General features: G+C 35.1%; 1 protein-coding gene across 1 annotated transcript; it reads left to right on the top strand.

Annotated features, from left to right (window-relative positions):
• Positions 1–720: 720 nt before the first annotated feature.
• On the top strand, positions 721–25,303 carry LOC136042897 (ras-related GTP-binding protein A-like; the record flags this gene model as incomplete). The annotated part of the gene is made up of 4 exons (XM_065727827.1): positions 721–980; positions 7,523–7,589; positions 16,824–17,046; positions 25,186–25,303. Coding segments are annotated over exons 1-4 (523 nt in total), but the record flags the coding sequence as incomplete, so codon positions are not given.
• Between the last annotated feature and the right edge of the window lie 829 nt (positions 25,304–26,132).

The following is a 26,132-nucleotide window of genomic DNA, read 5'->3' as shown; positions in this document are numbered from 1 at the left end:
ATTTCGGTCAAAGCTAAAGCTTGGTGTGTGGATTGCTAGCCCAATTAATAAGTAAGGCTAAGAAATGCTACAATCCGTTCAGCGGCGTAAAATTAATCACGTCGGAGTTCGTCATGAAAATCATTAACGCCTCTCAGCTTGAAAAAATTGAATTTACACACACTGGCATATAGTCAAAAGAGAGGGGGTGTGATTGTGACATAGAAACTACTTAACCAAAAAAAGTTCATCCCAAATATCCTTCAACCAGATATTTCTTCAGGAACACGAGGACATGACCAAATACTTTTCAAGAAGTGTGCCATCTCAAGGTTGCACAGCAAATTCTTTTCCGAGTGAACCTATGGAACTCATTTGACCAGGATACGGTTTCTCCTGCCAGTATTGAGTCATTCAAATCAGTAGTTGAGAAGGATTAGTGCAGCAGCCCCTAGCGAATAATTTGGGACTCACCTGATCAGTCATCACTCTTTTTTCACCTATCGGCGACTACATGGTCATTTTTTCACCGGTAAGTGCGATTTAAGGTAATAGTTATAGCACAGTAAAACGCATGCTTATAGTACATCTCTGTATTGTTTTGTCTATTTGTAATGACAAATTAAATGCCACCAATATGACAAGGACTTTACGGAGAGATTTTTGATTAAATAGAAAATTTCTTAAGGACGCTGGAGACTTCTTCGGTGGAAAATTTGAAACACCAGCAGTCAGTTTAAAGTTTAAGAACGTGGCTTGTGGTCTTATTTTGCTGTATTTACAAACTAAAGAACGTGGCCCGTGTATTTACAAAACCTAACTATATTTAAGGGGATGCTGGTACAAAATTAGTTGAAAAAGATCTGCCTAATAACGATTTGTTAAGATGCAAAAGAAAAAAGTTTTGCTGATGGGAAAAAGTGGCTCAGGAAAAACCAGTATGAGGTCAATAATATTTGCAAACTACATTGCCAGAGATACCAGAAGACTTGGAGCAACAAGTAAGTTTTGGTGGCTAGTAGATTCAAAACTCTTATAGAAGATTTGGTAAAATTCTCATTGAGTGACTTCTTGCTATCTCAGAAAGGAGTTAGGTTAGGAAAATGAAACTTTCAGGGATGGGTCTACAGGCTAAAGTATATAACTTAAAGAATACCTTTAGTTTGCATCTCGGTAAAATTCTAGTTAATTGACTTCTTGATATCTCGGAAACGGTTTAGGTTAGGAAAATGAAACTTCCAGGGACGGGTCTCCAGGCTAAAGTATGTCCCAAGAAGGTATTTTAAAGTACCCACCTCCACTCCTTCTCCCTCTAGAGGGCCCTGAAATTTGCCTACATGACAGGTCTATACCTACTGAAATTTTGACAAAACAACATTTTACCTTAATTTGCAGTTACTAGTTGCTTTTTCTCTGCCTTTAGTTCTGAAAATGCTATTCCTGTTATTTGAGTAGAATTTTCAGCCATATCAATGTTTTTTTTCAAAATTTAGGAAATGTATTTGCATATCTTTAAAACCTTATAAAATGGAATTGAGCAGTTATGAAGCTGAAAACAATTTTGTTGTACTTTAATTAAGCAGAAGATCTATTTTGCAAAGTTTCACTTTTATAACACACATATTTTTAAAGTTTGTCAAAGGTCAAGGACCTCTAGAGGGAAACGGGGTGGAAGTAGTTGCTTCAAAATATCTTCCTGGGACATACTTTAGTCTGTAGATTCATGCCTGAAAGTTTCATTTTCCTAACTTAAACCCTTTCTGAGATAGCAAGAAGTCAATTAACTAGAATTTTACCTGCATCTCCATCCCAAAGTAGGGGGTTTTACCCTAGACTACTTCCTAACTTTGTCCTAGGACAAGATGCCAAGTATTGTTGATAGTCAATCACTATCTCAACAGTTAAATCACTGTAGAAAAACATCACATAATGCCTTTTATTATTCACTTTCATAGTTCAATAAATGTTTCTTAGCAAAATTCCATTTTGAGCCCTTAATTGGGCCCTCAAAGACAAAACAGTTCATAGCAAACAAAACTTAAAAAAAAAAAATTCTAAAAAAAAAATGACCTGTGAAAAAAATGCCATTCATAGCAGATGCAGGAATTAGGCTACTTTAATTGCAGCTTGGAGGAATCTAAGGATTTCCTCCTTGTAGGCTCTGTGAAGAACTAAACTCAAGTTGAAGATTCATGAGCTGCCCAATCATGCTTCCATTCAACATCACTCCATTCAGCATCCACTCTTGATTTGAAAGTGTCAAGACAAGTTGCAGAGACAGCATATTCTGACAGTCTATTCCAAAGGCTAGTGACTCTGTTTAAAAAGAACTGATTTCTCTGGTGGAGTCTGCACAACATCTTAGACAGTTTCTTTGAGTGACATCTTGTAGAAGAGGTGGCAGCAAACAAGAATAAATCAGGGACAGTGTTTGTCAAAATAAGTTAGAAAGTAGTTATGACATCCCTGTGTTTGCACTTATATGTTAGGCTTGGTAGTTTGAGGCAACACAGATGTTCATAATAGAGGACTGTTTGGAATTTGCCAATCAATTTCATTGCTCACCCTTGGACTGCTTCTAGGATGAATTTGTCTTTTTTGTAAAAAGGGATGCAAGTGTCATGCCTACTTCAAGCTTAGGTCAAATAAGAGCTTTTATAGGGTTGTCATGACTCCTGGAGAGTGGCTGCTGATAGTTCTCTTTATTGTTCCTAGGGTCTAGTTAGCTGATGAAGTAACAATAGCAGCATGAGAATCAAATTTAAGTATCTCATCAACAAAGACACCCAGATCTCTATCTTTGGGAACAGTCTCAAATCATGGGTCATTGAGATTATACCCAAAACATAAGTTATTTTCTCAAAAATGAAGGACATGGCATTTAGATCTATTGAAGCTCAATAACCAGGCATTTGCCCAATTATTAACCTTATTTATATCATGTTGAAAAACATCTGCATCAAGTTGGTTCCTGATACCACCAATAAGTTTGGAATCATTTGCATACAAAGTTAAATAATTGTGTACTATACTAGGGTATCATTAATGAAAACATTGAAGAGGGTAGGGCCAAGGATAGTACCTTGTGGCACATTACACTTGACTGGCAATGAAGTTGAATAAATCAGCATTTTATGAGATGTAAATATTCTGACCTGTTGAGTCCTTTCAGCAAGTAAGACTGCAGTGAATTTGTGTCAACAGGTCTACCACTTTGGAAATCATGTTGAGAATGGTGAAGGATGCCAATCTTTTCAAGATGTTTGATAATAGCTTCATTAACTATTCCTTCAATCACTTTGACAACCAAAGAGGTATTACTGATTGGTCTGTAATTTGCAGCAGAATTTATTTTCCCCTTTTTGAAAACAGGAGTTATGTACACTTTTTTCCAATCCACTCAAATTTGTGCAGCTTTGATTGATTTTTGGAAGATTACAGGTAATGGGGTAGCTAGGATATCTTTAGTATGTTTGAAAAGTCAAGGATGAATATTGTCAAGACCCTTAGATTTATTTACATTAATTGAAGCAAGTTACTTATTCACCATGCATTCAGTTACTTCAGTATCTGGCATAGTGGTAGTGATAGGGTAAAAAGAGAGTGCAGGAGGTGGGACATCCTGACCATCAAGAAATACTGAGGAAAATTGTTTGTTCAAAACTTCTGCTTTACTTTCAGGTGAAGGTATCACATGTCCATTTTCCCACAAATCTGAAACTGAGTGTCTGCCTGGTTTTTTAGTTGATGCATGGCTCCAAAAGAGTTTGGGATTTACCTTGATTTGTTGAGCCAGTTTATTTTTGTGATTTGATTTTAATTTTTTAATGTTATTTGTAATAAGATTTCTGGCTACCTGGTATCTTTTAAAGTTACAGGTGTTCCTATCTTTGTGATACTTTTTCCATGCTTTGGATTTTCTTTGGATGAGATTGCAAATAAAAGGAGTTAGATATGGGAGTGTTTTAGGCTGTCTAATCATCCTGACACTAGTATGCCTCAATTCAGCACTAAGTAATAAAGTTTTGAAGATATGCCAAGAAGTCTCAAGATTATCATCTGTGGTAAAGTTCCAGTTAATACATGCTAAATCTCTACATACAGCTTCATAATCAATAAAGGAGTGATGCTTATAAGTAGTTTATTTGCCATGAATATTAATTGTAGAGAGAATTGTAATATGGTCACTTTTTCCAAGGGGGAGCAGATGATCACTGCTTATTAATAGTTCAGGATTAGAAACAATAACCAGGTCAAGAAGGGATGGATTCTGATCACTACAAATTTTTGTAGGCTCATTTACAGTTTGGTATAAATAATTGTTTGATAGACAAGATGCAAAGGGAGAACCTGTAGTTTGTGTTTTTGATGACCCATATCCAACAATCCATAAAATTTCTGGCAGGTTGAAATCACCAACTATAATTATCTCTAGAGATTTGATTTTTAAGATATCAGATACCATTTCCAAAAGGGCATTTTTGCTATTAATCTGACTTGGGGAACTAGGGCTATGAGATGCACATCCAAAGCATATTATATTATTATCAATAGTCATAGTTAACCACACTGTTTCAATACAAGGTCTATAGTTGTTTGTGGGAATAATAACACCCGCCTGCAGCTCTTCTCTAACAAAAAAAATAGTAATTATTATTTTCCTTGGTCTTAATAGTAAATTTTATTTTGAAAACAAATTGTTAGGAGATTTTAAAGAGAGCCTGAAACCCCTTATAAATGGGATCAGAGCACAAAATTGGATTAACAATGCTTCTTGACTACTGAGTCCTGTAGTTGCTACAGCTGGATTTAGGCTTTAGGTCCCATATTACCAAGCTGAAGTCAAACCTGCTGCACTACCATTGGACTGGTAGCCTCTGATGTATTTTTGAGGGGTCCCTATCTTTTTTTGAAAGTTCTTGCAAATTTGTTTTCAATATAATATTTTACCATAAAAATTAAGGAAAACAATAAAACATTTTTTTCACTTGACATTTTTTCTGAGAAATTTATTTTTAAGCCCTTTTAGGGCTTAAAAATATTTTGCCCCCTGAAGTAATTATTGAAATAATAAAGAGCATTAAATGGTATAGTCACTTTCATCCTAGCTAAATCATGTTGTAAACTACAAATTTATCTATAGGCCTGTTGTCATTACTTTGAATTGGTCTATCTTAGACCATTGGTCTATCTTCAGCCACATAGGTAAAAGTAAGGAATAGTTGCTCTTCAGAAGGAGATCCTAGCACAAGAAGACATTTTTAGATTGCCAATTTTAATCTCATTTTTATAGTTTTATGTGCATTTCTGGCAATACCTCTCCAGCCCACTTCTAACAGTCTTATATAGCCCTAGGCTATACCAAAAAAAAATAACCAAAAAATAATGAAAATTTGACTTGGTAATATGCAGCAAATATCAAGGAATCATATTTCCTTGTGCTTCCAATTTTTATTTGTTTTTTAGTTGGTTTTCATCAATCACTATTTTTTTTTGTGTATAGCCTAAAGCTATATGGGACTATTAGAGGGGTGCTAGGGATGAATTGTCTAAGATGTAAACAAGACTGTATAAATGAGCCTAAAATTATTAACCTAAACTTATGTCTCTTTTTGTTCAAGCATGTCTCCTTCAGAAGAGTTGCTATTCTTGACCTTTACTGCCACATTTGATGCTAATCATCTTAAATGCTTTGAAATTTAATAGTTGAGCCCATGACAAAAACCCACTACTTTGGCCCACTTTGACGTGATTCATTTGGTTTCCATTGATTTCTTTATTCTTTAGGTTCATTAATTCTGTTACTCTTATCGCACTAGTTCTTACATTTGCAAATTGGTGATTTGACATTATAACCCATTGGACTTCTTGCATAATTTATTGAGCATTTCAAAATGTTGTTACCTAAAAATTACCTTGAATTATCATACCATGGACAGAATGATCTTATTGTTGCTGTTCAGTGAGATACTATCTTGTCAGGTGAGTCCAAAACTGCTGACCAGGGCCTGTTACACCATTTTTTTGTCAGCTGATCATTTGAGTGAACTAACAGTGACAAAAAAACCTTTATCTGGTCTAACATGCTCCACAAATTCACCACTTGGTTGGAAAAGAATTTGTCATGCAGCCTTGGGTGCTAACATATTGACACCACTGCAGCAGAAGTGGCAGTATTGCACCTGTGCCAATAAAAAGCTATCTTTAGTTGTTCCTAGGGAACAACTTTGATCACTTTGATCAAACACTTTGAACACTTTGATCAAAGTGTGCAGATCAAAATCTGCAGTGCCTCCAAGCTGCAACATCCCAGGGCAGCTGACCCCTCCTTTTGAACAGCTCTACATGTAGTTATCTTTTGGATTTCTTGTTACCTTTTTGTTTGCTGATTTGATGTGGATTTTTGTCCTATGAAGATTTATTTTTTGATTTGTAACAAATTTTGGTGTTTTGTTGAAAATAGTGTGGGATAGGCTTGTGATGGTTGTGGAGCTTAAACTAAGATTCGGTGATATGTATTTCACAATGGCAAAAGACAAGCCGAGATAAAACGAACCAAACAAATTGAAAATGATAGTGATGATGATTGAGTTTTGGATCGGAGTTTCATTTGCTTTTTGTATTTTATGATAGAGAAATATATAGGAGAAGTTGTTTTTGTTGCTACGTATTTCTTTCTTCAAAAAGAACATGGGACTGTGTAGGTCTTGTATGGTTTAAAATAATTTATTAATGCTTATGTATTTACAAAACCTAACTATATTTAAGGGGATGCTGGTACCAAATTGAAACAATTGTGATTATCATATTTAGAAAGATTATTGAAGAGAGAATCAAACAGTATATATATATATATATATATATATAAATGTATAGTTGTAAGAAATTGGGGGTGAGTAATCCCATTCGTGTCTTAAAGGTTTGGTATCCTGATCTTTGTCTCCTTTAGAAAACTTTAGCTGAGCACCTCTGACTGAATATCTTCTAGGCCAGGAGTTTTTGGAGTCTTCAAGCATTTTATGGCAAAAGATACTTTATCTCTTAGTGGAGGAGGGCTTGGGTCAGTTAGGTACTGTGGTAGTGGGAAAGACTATAGGATACCAGGGTTAGGCGTTATTGTGAGGATCTGTGTTAACTCCCATGTACATAAAGGGGTTTTCACCTTTCTGGAATGCTTCTTCACATTCGCGACACTTGTCAATGATGTACTGTTGCAGAGTCCTTTGAATTTCATCAGCCTCTTATATTAGTTCTTTCTTTGTCTTCCATCTTTGTTAGCTTGAGCGGACTTCTATCCCCAAAGATCTATGATTTTGGGAGTTTTGCATGGTATATCCAAGCGAATTGGAGTTTTCAGGATTATTCTAGCCATTTCTCTGACGACAGCTGCACTTTTGTCAACCAATTTTTTTTTTCCTTCGTTGTAGGAGGACCCTCAAGTTAGATATTTGAAAACGTGCTTGATAATTTTGTTTTAAACATAATAAATTTTAATAGCCCAAGCTTGAATTCATTAGTTTCACAAAAAAAACCTTTCTTTTAGTTGATGTTGAACACTCTCATGTCAGATTCCTCGGAAATTTGGTATTAAACCTTTGGGATTGTGGAGGGTAAGTGTGTTTTCTAAGTCATTTTTGGATTGTAAATGTATTATTAAGCCCTTAAATTTATTACCTCGTTTTCAAACAGTCTTAGGTCATCTTGCTAATGCAAGGATGTCATAAGGTAGGCTGCATAAACCTATGACGTATCATTTTGTTTTCGTAATTTAAATATAAAATATAGCCAAATAAATAATTAATAATCAAACAAATTGTAATATAAAACTTAATTCTTATTTTGACTTGAAACCATTGCAAAGTGACAATAAATAAGGTTTAATAACGTATAACGAGTAAATAATGCCATATTAAAAATCAGTTACTTTTTTTTATCTAAGTCAAATGCCCAGAATGGTCTGAAACTACCAAAAATGAGTTCAGGTGTTTTCTGTGTTCATGTGTTTCTCATATATTCTGAAGAGGTTGCGATGGAAAATGTAGAGGGAATTTTGTCCCATATCCCCTCTTTGTTAAGGTGTATATTCAGTAATAATTTATATTCGTCCCTTTTTCTAGCCATATTAATAAAACCCTTTAGCAATGTCTTGAGAAGCCTAATGCTCTTCATACCATCCCTGTAAGGTGTTTGGTCTCTAGCAAATACCATCCGGTGCTCGTGCATCTCAGAGAAGCAGGAGATGGCTTGGTAAGGTCTAACCCTTGCCATATTTAAATTAAACTGCAGTTCAATTAAACTTCCCCGGTTTAGGGTAGTTTTGAGCATACCTGCTAAAAGGGTTACCACTCCTAGTGATTTATCACTATTTCCTGTGATTTTTTATACTGCCTAAAAACATCACTATATCAACACATACATTATTAGATTATTCAAGAAAATCACCAAATGAACCAAAAAATCACTAATATCTAGTGATTTTTTCACCAGGTGGCAACTCTGCTAAAGAATCTTTATTTTAATAGTTGGCTTCTGCTCAGCTTTTTCTTTTCTTTTTTTTATTCCCAGTTCCCGTGAGTCATTGGGCTACTTAATTTTGAATACCTTCAATTGTAAAAACTAGTAGTTGATTTTATTTTCATTTCATTTATTTAGTTGTTCGTCATTGCTTTCTTATTTTCTAGTTTTATCTTGATTTTCTGTCATTTTCTACCCTGCTGTAACTTAATGGATTTTTGTCTTAGATTAAAGTTCTGATTGAAGCTCTATTTGGCAATATGAGGCCCAGGGTTCGATTCCCGGTGCTACAAGGTTTGGCAACAGGCTTGCTACCTGTTCCTGTAAGAAGACCCAGCAACTGAATCCTAGATTTGACGCCCTATACACTATCAAGGACTGGACGATTTTAATCCTATCCTTATATCCTGTCGCTTTCCAACAATTTTAATCCTATCCTTATATCCTGTCGCTTTTAACACTGATGTCGTAATATTTTGTTCTTTTTCTTCTTTCTCTTTTCTGTTTTTTGGTGCTGAGGGAAGACCCTGAACATCAGTAGAAAAATATGGAGTGACTGGTTTTATTGTATTATGCAATAAGAGACTTGCTACCACAAGCCCAGAAATTTGTGTTCTTTATTAACAAATGGGTCACAAGAAACGACAGTTAAATTTCCATTTAGTCAGAGCGCCAGATTCTGTATCTCGCTTATTTCGATTAGTACCCATGCCGTAAGGTACAAAAATATTAAGGGTGGATCCCATGGTAGTCGACCATGCTGAAAACGAATATCGTAGGGCGCATGTCTGCCGTTGGGGTGTTTCTGAGATATAGGCCAAAAACACCAAATTTGGCCTATAATGGGGTTCGATGATTCTAATTTTTTTTTACAGATATGATTGGTCAAATCCAGCGTACCCTTACATCAATAGAAAGAAGAGACTTGGGGCTACACGAATATGATTTTTGTTTGTAAAAAAAATAAAAAATAGTACACTTTTTACTGCACTTTTATAAAAAGTCAGATTTTTGTCAACAAATTTCTAATAGAAAAGCTAAAAACTCGAAATTTTTTCAAGATAAAGTATTTCTTTTTTATATTAAAAAAGAAAGCCCGTTTAATTCCGAACTCATTGAGCTAAGAAAAAAAGTTTAAATTATTATATCTGGGGGGTCTGCAACTTTTTTAGAGAGTGTACCCGATAATATGAATTTTGTTTAGTAACCTGCTACCTAGCGGGAAGTTGATTGATAAGCTAAGCAGAAGAAATTGATAAGCAGAAGATGATAAAGAAAAGTGAGTCAGGGAGGCCAAGATAAAAAAAAAAACAACAGTTACTTCAGGTTGATTCAACATGTGATTCTGACGCAAATACTGATTTGCTGATGGATGATAATGAAGAATATGACACAAATTTGGAAGATCAAAAAACAATTTTTAAAGAAATAGAATTTTTAAAAGCACTTTTGGTGTTGTAAAGTTGGCTGAAAAAATGAGTGTAATTTTTTTTGCAGAAGTAAGAGACTTAATGAAAGTAATTTACAAAATTAAATATCACAAGAAACTAGGTGATACTGACTAACTTAGATTTATAAGGACTGATAAAAAGGCATGTTACATTGATCAATCAGATTTAGTATTGGAACTTCCAGTTCTAGTGAAAATGCTTGTCAAATGGAACATATGTGATTTGAAATGGATTTGTCAATATTTAATCTAATATCTTGCATTTCCTTCATGAAGCACCAAACAACCATGCAACAGTCGAAAAATATCTGCGAACGTTCACGGCGATAAGTAAAGCTGTCAGATGTGACGATACGGTGGTCACGCAAGGTCTCTTCATTTATCAGCTAGCACAGGGAGTGAAAAGTAAATACCCGGATGACTTCAAAAACGTAATCCTACAGATGGGAGGCTTCCACCTCCTGCTCAACTAACTCAAGGCAGTTGGTAAGATAATGGACAGCTCCGGACTCAAAGAGATTATAGTGCAGGCAAAGCCGCTGCTACTTGGTTCATGCGAAAAGGTATTTCAAGGGAAAGGCTACTACCAAGATATCAATGCCTACTGCATACTGTACGAGGTCTTGCTAGCCCTCTACTGGGAGTCCTTGGAAGAGTATTACTCCGAAGCACAAGAAGACTTATCCCGTCTGGACCAGCTGGGTAGTGCCATTGAGTTATTCAGGACTTCATTGGCAAACGGTGCTAACGCGCAAATTGCACTTCAGAAGGCAAACGATACCTTAATCACTTTGGCTCCCATAATGAATGCCTTCAAAACCCTTCGAAATGCGTCACCCACGTTTGCTTTCTGGCGGTAGTTCTTGGAAATACTTGAAATAGCGATGCAATTCAATCATGCTGAACGAGACTGTGACTGGGAGTCTCATTTGACAGCAACTGCTCGGATGTTGCCATACTTGGTGGTGGCTGACCATCCTCAGTATACAAGATGTCTCATACAGTACCTATATGACATGCGAAGTTTACCACAAACCTTTCCTGATGTACACAGAAGGCTCATGAAAGGATACTCCGCAGTGAAGAGAACGCACACCAGGTTTACGGCCACCTGTTCCGATCAGATACTGGAATGTACAGTGAACAAGGATGCAAAGACGACGGCCGGAATAATAGGAGAACAAATGGATGAGAGACAGACTGAAGCTTGGATTCTTACCTTACCGATTTCCGCTGCCATCAGCAATGGTTTCCTGCAAGTAGTCAACGTATCCACAGAGACATTGAAATGTCACGAAGACAATCAGTCGACGACGACGCGATTATAATTTTCACGAGATAGAGTTAGAGACATGTTCACTACATGTGGTAATCCGTTCAGCAAAGTGGACTTCGACCTAGTGAGCATTGTGACGTAAGAAGTTGTGGACGATGAGAAGATTGTTTCTGATATTATTTGCGTAGCCACAAAAGGAAAAGAGGTGGTTGAGGACTTTCTGTGCAACAGGAAAGACGGTGTGAAAAAGGTTGTACTCCGAACTTTCCCTTCAGAGAGAAAAACTCAGAAAGTGAATGGTGTCCCTAAGACCGATCTCCTGAGCTCTGAAGTAACAGCCTTAAAGAGAATCATTACTGCTCAGTTGAGCTACGGCGAAGAAAAGGAGAAAGCCGTTGCAAAGATCCTCACAAAAAAGATTCTTCTTTTCCGTCCATCCATTTTTGAACATCTTCCGCAACAATCAACCAAGACATCCTCTGGCTGAAAAATGAGGGCAGGGAACAAAGCTGTGCTGTTGAACTGGCTAAGAAAAAAAGGAGGACTTTCATCTTGGCCGCCCACTGTAAAATCCAAAGAAACAACATCAGCTACAGTACACATCATTGACCTAATATCCAAGATAAGGTCATATTGGCCTGCCAGGTTTGAAACAGTCAAATCCTTCGTGGAAAGATTGCTTCTATCATTGCTGAATTATCTTCCAGTGGGTATTCCTGAAGTCCAAATTGTCGCACATCGGTACAACGGGCTGTTTGGGAAGCTCACGGACACCGAAGAGTGGATCTCCTTGAAATCAGCATGCAGACTCCGACGAGGGAAAGGGTAAAACATCCAGATTTCCGCTCTTAGCACAATTGAAGAATGAGATGCCGTACTTGCAAGCTCAGCGTCTAAAAGCTGGCTCCTCGAAATTTTTTATGAAACATGGGAGCAGATGAGTGATCAGCTTCCGAACGCACTCAACATTTCTCTCTCAGGTGGGTTCAAGGAGAGATTCAAAGTGTCTCTGGTCAAGCGCGGCTGCTGTCCAACTTTACCAGAACACTGTTACTACGAGGAATGCTTGTCCTCCAGCCACGAAGAGGCTGACCAACGCCTTATGACACATGTCAAGTACGCTAGCCGTTACGCTTGTAGCATCGTAGCATCGTTGTGCATGCCAACGACACAGACGTGGCAGTAGCCTGTGTTCATTTTTTTTGAAGAGCTTCAAGCTGAAGGACTGAGCGAACTTTTCTTGAAGTTCCCGACTTACATTATCCCAGTACACGAGCCGGCGGATGGAGTCCACTTGTCCAAAGAGGAGCAGATTATGTTACCGTTCCTGCACTGTTTGCCAGGTTGTGACACAATGAACTTTTTATTCGGCGTCGGGAAAGCTTCTTTCTTAAACACCGCGGTGTCTCCAACTTTTGCCTCAAAAATGGTGTCTGTGACAGAGCAGATCAAGGATGCAGAAGGGAAGCTTTCAGTCGACGCGTTTAGAGAATTTTACGACCTATCAAAATTCCTGGTCATTGTAAACAATACGGTAAACAGGCCGGATTCAATTCACTGGCCAGTGTAAGGGCTTACATTCGGTGCCAGAAACAAGATGTGAAAAGACCTTCTGACAACACCTTCGAGCCATGCATACGAAGAGCCATATTCGCTACATGGATAATCTTGTCGTCAGTACAGGCTCGGCCGAGCATTCCAGATCCACTTCTCCTTGGATGGAAGATGGCTGAAGTGGGAGTAGATGCGGTCGTCTCAAACTGTAAAGAAGCATCAAGCCTAGAATCTTACTGCAGATGCAAAAGTGGAAGATGCAGGAAAGACTGTAGCTGCTCAAAAATGAAAGGATGCTGCAGCTTATGTTCCTGCCGCGGAACGGGGAGGATATGCAGGGAGTCTGACCTTGCCCGATCTGAATTCTCGGAAGAAGAAAATGAGGAATATTTGTGAAAATTTTATTTGATACCTTTTACTTTTAATTACAACAGGTCCCTAATCAGTTACTATTGCCCAATTTTACGGGCAGGCCGAGTAAGACAACTCCAATGAGCCGACTGAATCCATCTGTGAAGCAGAATTCGTATTACTGGTAAATCAGGTCCCAAAAAGGTAATTGCAGACGCCTTAGTACACCAGAAAACATATTCGTCCATTCTGAAAAAGAAAACCAAAAACAAAAAAACACTTTTTTTAGTCAACATTTTTTAAAATTTATTTTTATTTTTAAGTAAAATTTTAAACAGTTAGGAAGTTTGAAGTATTCCTACCCTTTGAAGAAAAAAAGATATTATGTCCCTTTTCACGATACGGCTAGTGATCATTTCAGTGACACTACAAAAAAAATCGCAGACCTTTTAAAAATAAAAATAGTTTATATGTTTTTACCTCAAATTGTACGAAATTGAATGCACTTTCTTTTCGAATATGAAAAAAAAATTTGTTACCTTGAAGAAATTTCGAGCTTTTAGCTTTTCTTTGAGATATTTGTTGAATTTTACAGCACTTATTTTGAAACTGCAGTAAATAGAGAAAAAAAAATAGTGTTTTTTTTTTCAATTTAAAAATCATATTCTTGTAAATCTAGATCTCTTCTTTCGATTGATATCACGTTACGACAGATTCCTCATCCTAATAAGTCGCAAAAAAATCCTGAATCGTCATACTTAGTTATAGAGTAAATTTGGCGTTTTTGGCCTATATCTTAGAAACGCCCCAACGGCGAACATGCGCCCTACGATATTCGTTTTCAGCATGGTCGACTACCCTAGGATCCGTCCTCAGCATTTTTGTACCTTCCGGCATGGGTGGGTGCACGATACAGAATCTGGCGCTCTGACTAATTTATTACTAACAAAAAAAAAAAAAAACATTACCATATTACATTCCCAATAAGTCCCGACGCAAATTAACCTGAACATGGGACGAATTTGCACAGTAAAAAAAGAAAAAAGACAATGAGATTGGCCAGTAAAAAAAGGTGAGCATGTCAAAAAGGTTAAATAGAGTCAAAACTCGCAGAATTTATACAGAAATTAAGGTAAATAAAAACCACAAAACAAATTTAGCCTAGTGACTAAAAATTACAAAGTGCAATTCAGTAAAAAAAAGCAACAAATAAATACTATAAAAAGAAAGTCAAGAATTTGCAAGATTAACACTAGTAGCAAAAAGAGGGTAGGGAATACCACTTATTTAACATATCAACTATGTACAAGAAAAAGCTGTTATAGAATATATCTTCCAGTTGAAAATTTTATTGGGACAAAAATAGGGATTGTTGTTAAAGCATCACAAGGGAGACCAGGTCAAGGTGGTGGAAATTGACTCCGTAAAAAAATATTCGTCCGGAAACTATGGAGGGCAGTGTTGGTGAATGCAAGGAAATATGTGTTCTCCTTTCCTTCAGGTTGACTAGATTGGCTCTCCAAAGAAGGGACATACAGGGAACTTTGCCTTCATTGAAGGCAATTCTTGGGCACCTTGTCTCGACTGGCTCTGTTCTGTCCGACAATTAACTGGATATACCATGATGCAAAAAAGGACAGGCGTACTCGAGGATTGGAATACAACTGAGAGGAAAACTCTGATACAATGTGATTTAGGATATTTGAAATTTTAAGGGCGTTTAAGGGGGGAAAGTTTGGTATTGATACTACTACTACTAACTACTCACTGCAGTACTAAGCCGCTTAAGGCCAATACAGCTACGCAGGCGCTTCCTCCATCCCAATCTATTCAAATCCTCCCTCTTTACACCCTCCCAAGAAGTTCCCATTTCCTTTAAATCTTTCCTTAAATGTCATCACTGTCAATTTTTCCAATCTTGGTGTGCAGACTTATCTTCCTATTCTTCCAAACTTTTGTAAATGTGAAAAAACAGCCTGGACCTGGCCCATTCTACTTTTAACATTTTCACTGCACCCACCGTCTTAACTAATAATAATAAGAAGCTGGGTGAGTGAACGAACAGGAATTGTTAAGGAAATCAATTGCTGAAATTGCTGACTTTAAAGAATTGACTCTCTTGTGTGATTTTAAAATTTCTGATGTTTTTCATTCGTCATCAAAGGTGCAAAAAGGACTGATCCTAGGAGAAGTGAATCTAGGTCTTTTTCTGAAGTGGGACTAACTAACCCAAAAAAACATGTTTCTAGCAGAATTTTTTTTGGACAGCGGGTCGTTTACCGTTTTTCAGTGGAGTAGTGAAAATACCCTGGACAATAGGCTGTGCCTTTGAAAAGGGTGGTCAAAATATCTGTGGTAATAATTTTGTACAAAAATTGGTTGTATGACAATATGTGTTTAAATGCTGGCTAAGATATCGAGTGTAGTGAAGAATGGGGTCCTTACAATGGTGCCTGAGAAACAACCAAAATTATGATGTTAAATAGATATGAAAAATACAGGGTGTATGTAGTGCAACAAAAGTGACAAACTAAATCAAAAGACACTATGTTCAGTCAATTTCTTAAAAGACCTATCTGAAGTATCTTAGGGACGGCGAAGTGTATTAAGATGAAGCTTTTTTCTTTTGTTTTCTTTTTCTTTTTTAATATCAAATCAGTGTGCTAAGATCTTATATATCTTAGTAGAAAACGATTCTAGTAAAAATCTGAGGACTATGATTGTATTGCTCAGGCTTTTTTTTTTTTTTTTTTTTTTTTTGCAAACATCTTTCTTCATTTACTCTTATTAGTGGTCTAAAGAAGTTACTGAAGTTTTCATTAAAGAGGTCTCTTCAATATTCTATTTGGCAGTGAGCTGTAAGATTTTAGCACTTTGATGAAGCAAAAAGCAATAATGTAAGCAAAAACAAACGTGTAAAACTTAGCACCTTCATGAATCAGAAATCAGGCTTAAAATGTCAGCTGAGCAATATAGTTCTATTGTCACTCTATGTTAGCATTATAAATTCTACGGATTGTGTAATTGATAGTTTTTGTAAGCATTTTCAACTTGTAGTTGACAAAATCGCAAGGAGGAATAATTTGGTGACGGAAAAGAACATTAGAATGCATGGAATGGATTAAATTTCCACCCCTAATTCTAACAATAATATTTTTCAGAATTTGAATTCGCCATATTTATTCTATTCTTTAATTATTATTTTTCCTCCTTGTTTATTAGCATATCCTTGCACGATTTTTTCGGCTATGTTTACTAAATATCTTTAAACGTTTTTTATCATACCTTTACCTATTGTTTAGTATCAGTTCCTTCCAAGTCTGTTTTGCATTTGCACCCTCCATGCAAGATTTTTTCTTGTGTTTGCGCACCCTCACAACCCCTGTTTAGTAGTACTCCCTTGCAAGCATGATTTTTTTGTATTTGCACCCCCTTGCAACCCTTTTGTTTATATAACACAAACCCCAATGGCTTGATTTTTTGTTTTCGGTTTGTAATAAATATTATACTACTATTATAGTTTCATAGTAACTTTATTATCATTATTATTATTATTTGATTTATGACCTGCTAATAACAACAATGTAAATGGTGGGGTAAAACATATAAAATAAACATTATAACTTTATAACCATAAAAAAACATTATAGCTTAAATGATTATGTTTTCTTTTCTTTTTTTCACTTTTCTCAATTCCAGGCAGGAAGCTTTCATGGAGAATTACTTTGCCAGTCAGCGAGATAACATTTTTAAGAATGTCGAAGTACTGATCTATGTTTTTGATGTCGAATCTCGAGAGTTGGATCGTGATATGCATTATTACCAATCTTGCTTAGAGGCAATAATTCAAAATTCTTCTAACGCAAAAATATTTTGTTTAATACACAAGATGGACTTGGTATCAGAGGATCAAAGGGAATCGGTACAAATTGTCTTTTTTGTCTATTTTCTCCTTTTTTTTCTTCTGGTTTCTTATTTGTTCCTCTTCCTGTTTATTCTTTCCTGTCTCTATTTTTTCATGCTCGTTTTTTACTTTATTATGCTTATCTATATAAAGATAAAGATGCTTTACTAACCAAAATAGCAAATGCTAAGCGCATGTACGTTTTGTATACAAAATTAAATTCTTTCCAAAGCTTTATCATTAAATTGCCCTGTAGAGCACAGGATAAATGTTTTATTAATTTTTCTTGGTACTCGAGACTGGACAGATCATTAGCTATGGATGATTATTTTTACTTTTTTGGGGTCTAGTGTTTGATTCTTCAGTAGGGTGGTTCTCAGTTGGAGAGTTCAATTAATTTAATCCAAATCAATATGTCAACTCGTATCTACGAATGTCACGAGAATTCAAATTGAGTTGTTTCATTGCATTCTCGTAAGTTGAGTAGGTGTGTTCAACTGTAATTTTTACAGTTTTTTTTGTACCTTCTCGAATTTGTCTCGTTATTCCTTCGTCAGCCTCAGATTCCAAGCTAGACATGCATATTCAGAAGAAGGTCCAACCCATGTTAAACAAGTAAAATTCACTTTAAGATTTCTAGAAAGAATTCTAGTCCTTTCATTCATTTTTGTCAAGAAATCATGCAGTGTTCGGGTCGTTTTGCCTCAGAGTAATACTTGCAATTAAAGTAACGCTTTGTCTTGAGCTAACTATGTAATCATTCCTTATAAACATATCTTCGTTCTTGTTGACTAAATCTAATTACCATTTCGAACCTGTCCGATTTGTCCTTCATCAGCCTCAGATAGACATGCATATTCATAAGAAGGTCCAACATAACTGTTAGACCTTCTTGTCTGTCTAGGTTTGTGTCCAGCATTAGTTAATTCAGTTTTATACTGGTGGGATTGTTTTTTTTTCTTTTTTTTTTCTCTCCAGAAAAAAAGAATAATGTGATTGGCTGGTAAAAACGCGCCTCGAAAATTCCGAAGAAGGTCCTATATAACTGGAGTATATAGAATAAGACCCCAGTTTGCAAAAAAAATCTCTTCAGGTTTGAAAATGAACTTAAAAGTGATGCACCTTCTTTAGTCATATAGTCAATGTCCGAATACTTTCTTAAATCTTTGGCCAAAAGTATTCCAAGTATTTTAACTGTTTTTCGTCGGTAGTAGGGAATTATAGGAAGTGTGGCTGTCAGTCTTTAGAAAGGAGAAAGTCATAGACGAGCTCTTAGACTCACTGACTGTCGGTTTTACTCTCTTAATTCTGTTATTAATTCATTAATAACTCTCTTCATGTCAGTCTCTTCTCTAGTCTGTTTGATATTCGGGGTTGTATACAACCTGGGTTGTGGGTTGTATGTTTGATTATTCATTATAATGTCTGCTCATTTTGGAATTTATTTAATGAATGATATTAAGCCCTGTTCATTTTAAGTTTAAGCCATTATATGACTTCATTTGTACTTGTCTTAGGTTTTAAAATGGCTGATTGTTTTATTTTCTGTTTTCGAACACTTTATTTGAATTAATCACGAAGAAAATACTATTTTGGCATTCTGGCATTAATTTTTTATGCTGCAAATATAAGAAAAAATACTGCCTGAAACCTGAATACTGATTTGGAATCAGCATAAATATTCATAAACACAAAAATTTATTTCTACTCTTTGTTTTCTGCAGGCTACTTAAATGACGTAATGATTTACTTTTTATGCGATTCACTTTTTACGATTTACACGCTGTTCTTATTTTCCATCTTACTTCGTAAAGAATCTGTCCTCAACTGGAAACCTCTGGGAAATCTATCATTTGAAGCCATTATATGACTTCATTTGTACTTGTCTTAGGTTTTAATATGGCTGATTGTTTTATTTTCTGTTTTCGAACACTTTATTTGAATTAATCAAGAAGAAAAATACTATTTTGGCATTCTGGCATTTATTTTTTATGCTGTAAATATAAGAAAAAATACTGCCTGAAACCTGAATACTGATTTGGAGTCAGCATAAATATTCATAAACACAAAAATTAATTTCTACTCTTTGTTTTCTGCTGGCTACTTAAATGACGTAATGATTTACTTTTTATGCGATTCACTTTTTACGATTTACACGCTGTTCTTATTTTCCATCTTACTTCGTAAAGTATCTGTCCTCAACTGGAAACCTCTGGGAAATCTATCATTTGTTGGCATATCCTGTCAAAGCCTAATATCAATCATGATTTTTTTTTTTTCAGTTTAGTCAATGCCTTATATTTATGGTCTTATAAACTATATAAAGATAATTCTTTTTCAGATTTTTTAAACATTTCGCTTTTGACTAAAATTTGTCAAATGAAGCTGAAGTTATATTGGCATTTCACAAAACCTTACATTGCCAGCAAGTTGTATCATACCTATGAAACCCTTATGAATAAGTAATCACCAAAAATCACAAATCATCGATAGACTTCAGAATTAATCTCCTTGAATTAGAGCTAAATATTTTCAAGACATTATGGATACTTGCTTCTTGTTTGATTTTTATTCTGTCTTATTCTGTTTTATTCTCACTTTTTTCTTTGTTGACTTTTATTCTGTTTTATTCCAGCTGTTTATTTCCAGCTTTTCCAACCATCTACCTTTAAGAAACTATTTTTTAGCCATCTTCCTTCTTTAGTCTCAGTGGTAAGCAGGGTTTAGTCTCAGTGGTAAGGCAGTTAAGTCCTCAGTAAATTTAAAAAGTTCGCATATTGTTTACAAAATACGGTTAAAATCAATACAATATGAAATTGGTCTAATTTAGTCTCTTGTCCCAAGCCGTAAAAATATCTAAAAAATCAGATGGCTCCTGATCAGCGAATTGGACCCACTGAGATCTATAAATAAGGAAACTAGCAAATATATACAAGAAATGGGTGGGAGCCTACTACCACTACTAATAATTCACTGCAGCACCAAAACGCTTGAGGCCAACGCACAACTACTACATAATTTTAAAGACTTTGGGAGGCCTTAACTATTTCTCTGAATAATATCTATGTTTAGGGTAATTATCCAGAAAAAAAAATGAGCTTCCCATTTATGTTTTTTTTTTTCGTACTAATTTTGACTTTTTGCGTTTATTCAGTACCATATCCCAAAAGAGAAGAATTATTTCTTTGCATGTTTCTATCTATTCTATGTCTTTTTTTCTGCTAATTTCAGATTTTTGTTATGTTTATTGCTAAGTTTGCTATGTTTCCTATTTATGTCATTTTAATGCTAATTTTGAATTTTTTTCGTTTATTCAGTATACTATCCTAAAAGAGAAGGATTCTTTCAATGTATTTTCTGTCTGCCCTTTGTCTTTTTTCTGCTAATTTTTGGATTTTTGCTATGTTTATTGCTGTGTTTGCTATGTTTCCTATTTATGTCTTTTTTCATACTAATTTTGGATTTTTTTTTTACGTTTATTCAGTACACTATCCTAAAAGAGAACAATTGTATCTTTGCATTTTTCTATCTGTTCTATATCTTTCCTTCTGCTAATTTCGGATTTTACTATGTTTATGTTTATGTTTGGTATGTTTACATGTTTTTTTCGTACTAATTTTGTACTTATTTGTGTTTATTCTAATACTATCCTAAAAAAGAAGGATTTTGCTATGTTTATTGCCATGTTGCTATCTTTCTTATTTATGTCTTTTTTCATACTAATTTTGGACTTTTTTTGCGGTCGTTCAGTACACTATCCTAAAAGAGAAGGATTCTTTCTTTGTATTTTTCTATTTGTCCTATATCTTTTTTACTGCCAAGTTCGGATTTTCGCTATGTTTACTCGATGTAGTATCCAGGGAAAAATAATTTCGTTGGTTCATTCCTGTTTCTTATTTTTTATTCTCATACTATTTTTTAGCTCTTGTTATGCATATCCAATGGAGTTTTCAAGGAAATACAAAAAGTAGCATGTTTAGTTTTAGTCAAAACGATCGTAGCATAAAACTAAATAAAATATTTCTAAAAAAAAAACAGATTCTAAGTTTAAATTTTATATAATACTGTGAAGACCTCAATTATCTCTGATTTAGATAGTAATAACTATTGTAACTCAATACAATACCTTGTAATGGATTATATAATTAATATAGTCGTGTAATATATAATAGTATAAAATTGGCCCGAAGCTTTGACACATTTTCCAACCTTGCAGATATGATATTTCTTATTAGATAATAGGATTTATCGTGGTAAAAGTGTTATAAATTATACAGGTAAAATGAAATTTATTGTTATTGCCCAAATTTTTAAAAATATCTTAGGAAATTTAACAACGAAAATAAAACAATTAAAAGTATGAGCTTTGTACTGACAGCTGTCTCCATGGGCGCGATAGTATTCTAATTTACTTAAATGAGGCCTATGAAACCTCAGTCTCTGGGCAGGATTTAGCCCACGAAGCGTTAAAAGGTGGGCCTCGAACCTTTTTGCAAAATGTTCCTTTTGCTATATGTGCATGATTTTTTTTCGTGAATATATTTTTTTTTGGTCCATCAATTAAGGTGCCATTTTGTTTAAAAGAGCATCCTTTTTCTCATTGACCGAGTTTAACTAAAGTACTATGCGCATACTAAAAAAAAAGTAACTTTTAATGTTTCTTTACACTACTCGGACCGTCTGAGATCTGACTGACCGTGCAAACACTTAAGGTCAAGTGAAAAGCAGGTCGTCCCCGAAGGGAGAGGTAGAGGGTCCTAAGGAATAACTTATCAAAATTGGAACTTCTTGGGGTGGTGTAAAGAGGGAGGCATAGATAAATAAGGGTGGAGAGGGGGTGTGTTGCTCTATTGACGTCAGGTGGCTTGGTTCTGCAGTTAGTTGTCACTAGCAGCGGTAGTAGCATTAAGACCACTTCTCGGTCTTGAATTAAAGGTAGCTAAAAAAAAAAAGAAGGAAATTTAGTCATTTTTCGGATGATGATAATGGTGTCGAAAATTAACTAGAAGACATTACCACATAACATTTCTTCATAAAATTATACATGTTTTATAATTGATTGTTTCAGTAATATGAATAATGCCTCACAAGTTGATTTGACAGTAGATTAATTACAAAAGAAAAATAAGGATAAAGATCATCCCGAGCCATTGCTGGCGCATAGGTCTTCTAATCAACGTTTCAGTTCCCGGGTCTTTTTACAGCGACAAAACCCAAGCTTATCGCCCAACCTTGATGCAGCAGGGATCGAACCCTGGACCCCGCATTGGCAAGCAGAGCGTCACTGGTTCTTCACAATTCTCATTCCTTGAGTGGTTTGACGCTATTTTTATACAAGTCAATTTAAATTAGAATCTCTAATATCCTAATGATCAGAATTTTTAAACTTTTATTATATTTGGTATCTGCACGCCTTCAATGTAAAATTCAGGGTAATACTAAATATGATCATGGCTGCTGTTCCCCTTAACTCTCTGCTCTTTACACTAAATTTTAACTTCTGTTTAGCGATGCTTCGTGAATAGGATCTCGTTTGGGTGGAGTTGTTACACTCAGTACTATAGAATCATTCTAGATATAAGGATGCCGCCTCCAATCGATCACCCTTTCATTTACGGCTTTAATTTGACTTTTTATCGTATTGCTTTGGTATTAAAAAAAAACAATCTTCTCAGTAAAAACTACCGTTTGGAATATCAGCAGACATCTTGCATTGTTAGTCCTAACATTGCAAGTTAACCTAACAATCTTGCATTGTTAACTTCTCAGTAAAAACTTCTCAGTAAAAGGTTAACTTCTCAGTAAAAACTACCGTTTGGAATATCAGCAGACATCTTGCATTGTTAGTCCTAAAATTGCAAGTTAACCTAACAATCTTGCATTGTTAACTTCTCAGCAAAAACTTCTCAGTAAAAGGTTAACTTCTCAGTAAAAACTACCGTTTGGAATATCAGCAGACATCTTGCATTGTTAGTCCTAAAATTGCAAGTTAACCTAACAATCTTGCATTGTTAACTTCTCAGTAAAAACTTCTCAGTAAAAGGTTAACTTCTCAGTAAAAACTACCGTTTGGAATATCAGCAGACATCTTGCATTGTTAGTCCTAAAATTGCAAGTTAACCTAACAATCTTGCATTGTTAACTTCTCAGTAAAAACTTCTCAGTAAAAGGTTAACTTCTCAGTGAAAACTACCGTTTGGAATATCAGCAGACATCTTGCATTGTTAGTCCTAAAATTGCAAGTTAACCTAACAATCTTGCATTGTTAACTTCTCAGTAAAAACTTCTCAGTAAAAGGTTAACTTCTCAGTAAAAACTACCGTTTGGAATATCAGCAGACATCTTGCATTGTTAGTCCTAAAATTGCAAGTTAACCTAACAATCTTGCATTGTTAACTTCTCAGTAAAAGGTTAACTTCTCAGTAAAAACTACCGTTTGGAATATCAGCAGACATCTTGCATTGTTAGTCCTAACATTGCAAGTTAACCTAACAATCTTGCATTGTTAACTTCTCAGTAAAAGGTTAACTTCTCAGTAAAAACTACCGTTTGGAATATCAGCAGACATCTTGCATTGTTAGTCCTAACATTGCAAGTTAACCTAACAATCTTGCATTGTTAACTTCTCAGTAAAAGGTTAACTTCTCAGTAAAAACTACCGTTTGGAATATCAGCAGACATCTTGCATTGTTAGTCCTAAAATTGCAAGTTAACCTAACAATCTTGCATTGTTAACTTCTCAGTAAAAGGTTAACTTCTCAGTAAAAACTACCGTTTGGAATATCAGCAGACATCTTGCATTGTTAGTCCTAAAATTGCAAGTTAACCTAACAATCTTGCATTGTTAACTTCTCAGTAAAAGGTTAACTTCTCAGTAAAAACTACCGTTTGGAATATCAGCAGACATCTTGCATTGTTAGTCCTAAAATTGCAAGTTAACCTAACAATCTTGCATTGTTAACTTCTCAGTAAAAACTTCTCAGTAAAAGGTTAACTTCTCAGTAAAAACTACGTTTGGAATATCAGCAGACATCTTGCATTGTTAGTCCTAAAATTGCAAGTTAACCTAACAATCTTGCATTGTTAACTTCTCAGTAAAAACTTCTCAGTAAAAGGTTAACTTCTCAGTAAAAACTACCGTTTGGAATATCAGCAGACATCTTGCATTGTTAGTCCTAAAATTGCAAGTTAACCTAACAATCTTGCATTGTTAACTTCTCAGTAAAAGGTTAACTTCTCAGTAAAAACTACCGTTTGGAATATCAGCAGACATCTTGCATTGTTAGTCCTAACATTGCAAGTTAACCTAACAATCTTGCATTGTTAACTTCTCAGTAAAAGATTAACTTCTCAGTAAAAACTACCGTTTGGAATATCAGCAGACATCTTGCATTGTTAGTCCTAAAATTGCAAGTTAACCTAACAATCTTGCATTGTTAACTTCTCAGTAAAAGGTTAACTTCTCAGTAAAAACCACCGTTTGGAATATCAGCAGACATCTTGCATTGTTAGGTTCTTCAGATGAAGGGCAGTCAGAGGCTAGATCCTCCTCTACATTTATATCAAGGATCTCTTATGGATATTTGTACGCTTTAGGCCTAAACATTCACTGTTGGGGTTTAATGAACCCCCTCCTCTTTCATAAACAGCATTTGTTCCCTTCCTTAATATTCGGTGTGCTACTATACAACAATGCACAGTTACACTTACTACAACAATAGTTATTATTACTGGATAAACGTTTTAATAACCCTTTTTTTGTGAATATACCGGCGGGGGAAGATAGTGGGAATTATAAGATTAGTATTTTTTCTTCTTCTTTTCTTTCAAAGAGAAACTGAGGGCCTTAGTACGTTTTTTCAGTTTTGGCTATTCCTCTTACTTTCCTATCTGTCCTGTATCTTTTTTAATCACGCAAATTTTCTTAAACCATCAACTTTTTGATTGGTAGTAAAATATTTTGAATATTTTGACTGGCATGGAAAGTAGATCCTTTTGACATTTGTATGGTTATCAAATTTCCGTTTTTTAGTGATTCTGTTGGCAGAAATCACTCTTTAACCACCATTCACTACCATAAGTGATGTTATGATAAGCTGAAGATGTTATTAAATTGAAATATGTTTATGGTATAAATGGCTGATTTTTTCCCCTTAGGTATTCCGAGATAGAGAACAAGATATAATCAGGTTGTCAAAGCCTCTTGATGTCACTTGCTTTAGTACGTCAATTTGGAATGAAACCTTATATAGGGTAACTATTCTTTACATATTTTGTTTATGCATTTGCAAAACTCACCTACATTTTTTTTTAAATTATTTTATATTTGTTTTTAAAATTATTCATTGCTTATAATAATAATTTATTTTTGACCCTCTACACATACGAAAACACTCTAAGAGGGTAAAGAAAACAAAAAATGACAAGGTAAAAAGAAAATCACAACTTTAAGCGTCTTAACAATTAAAATTCTATTAATTGAATGAATTAGTTAAAAAACTAGTTATACTAAAGGAGACAAACCAACGATAGATTAACATTTTCTAACAGTAAACCTACAAGATCGATCATTCATTTTAAGCTTGATTTGTACCTATCATGGGTATGATAGAGTACCTATCATAGGATAATAAGAAAACACTTAAAAGAAGAGGAAAATAACGGTTAAACTTGCTTTTTATCAGAGACTGAGAGTAAATTCTAAACATGTATCAAGTAGAAAGTATATAGTGTAAAGGACGTGGTATCTAGTAGATTAAACGGTTTATTAGCAAAGGACCCGAATTTGTGCTTACGATCATACAGATATAAAATCTTTGCATAATTCCAGTTTTGACATGATACTACGTGCCCGTTTTTTCGACTAAAATGCATATGTGACGAATGGCCATTTACGCTTACGCCTGGTCAGTTTTATACCCCTGCCTTACTCCTGAAACTCTCTTACTGCCTTACCCTTACTCCTGGCAGCTTATCCCTGAAGATTTATTTTAGCTTTTTGACTCTTTGAATTAAAATAAAGTTGTTGCGGGCATCGAGCCATGGCTAATTGTAGAAAAAGCCAAGACAGATAGTCCAATTGAGTGAGAGGCAAATCCGGCATA

This window comes from Artemia franciscana, unplaced genomic scaffold (assembly GCF_032884065.1).
Source record: "Artemia franciscana unplaced genomic scaffold, ASM3288406v1 Scaffold_2407, whole genome shotgun sequence".
Classification (NCBI taxonomy): domain Eukaryota; kingdom Metazoa; phylum Arthropoda; class Branchiopoda; order Anostraca; family Artemiidae; genus Artemia; species Artemia franciscana.
This window is presented reverse-complemented; position numbering and strand designations above follow the sequence as displayed.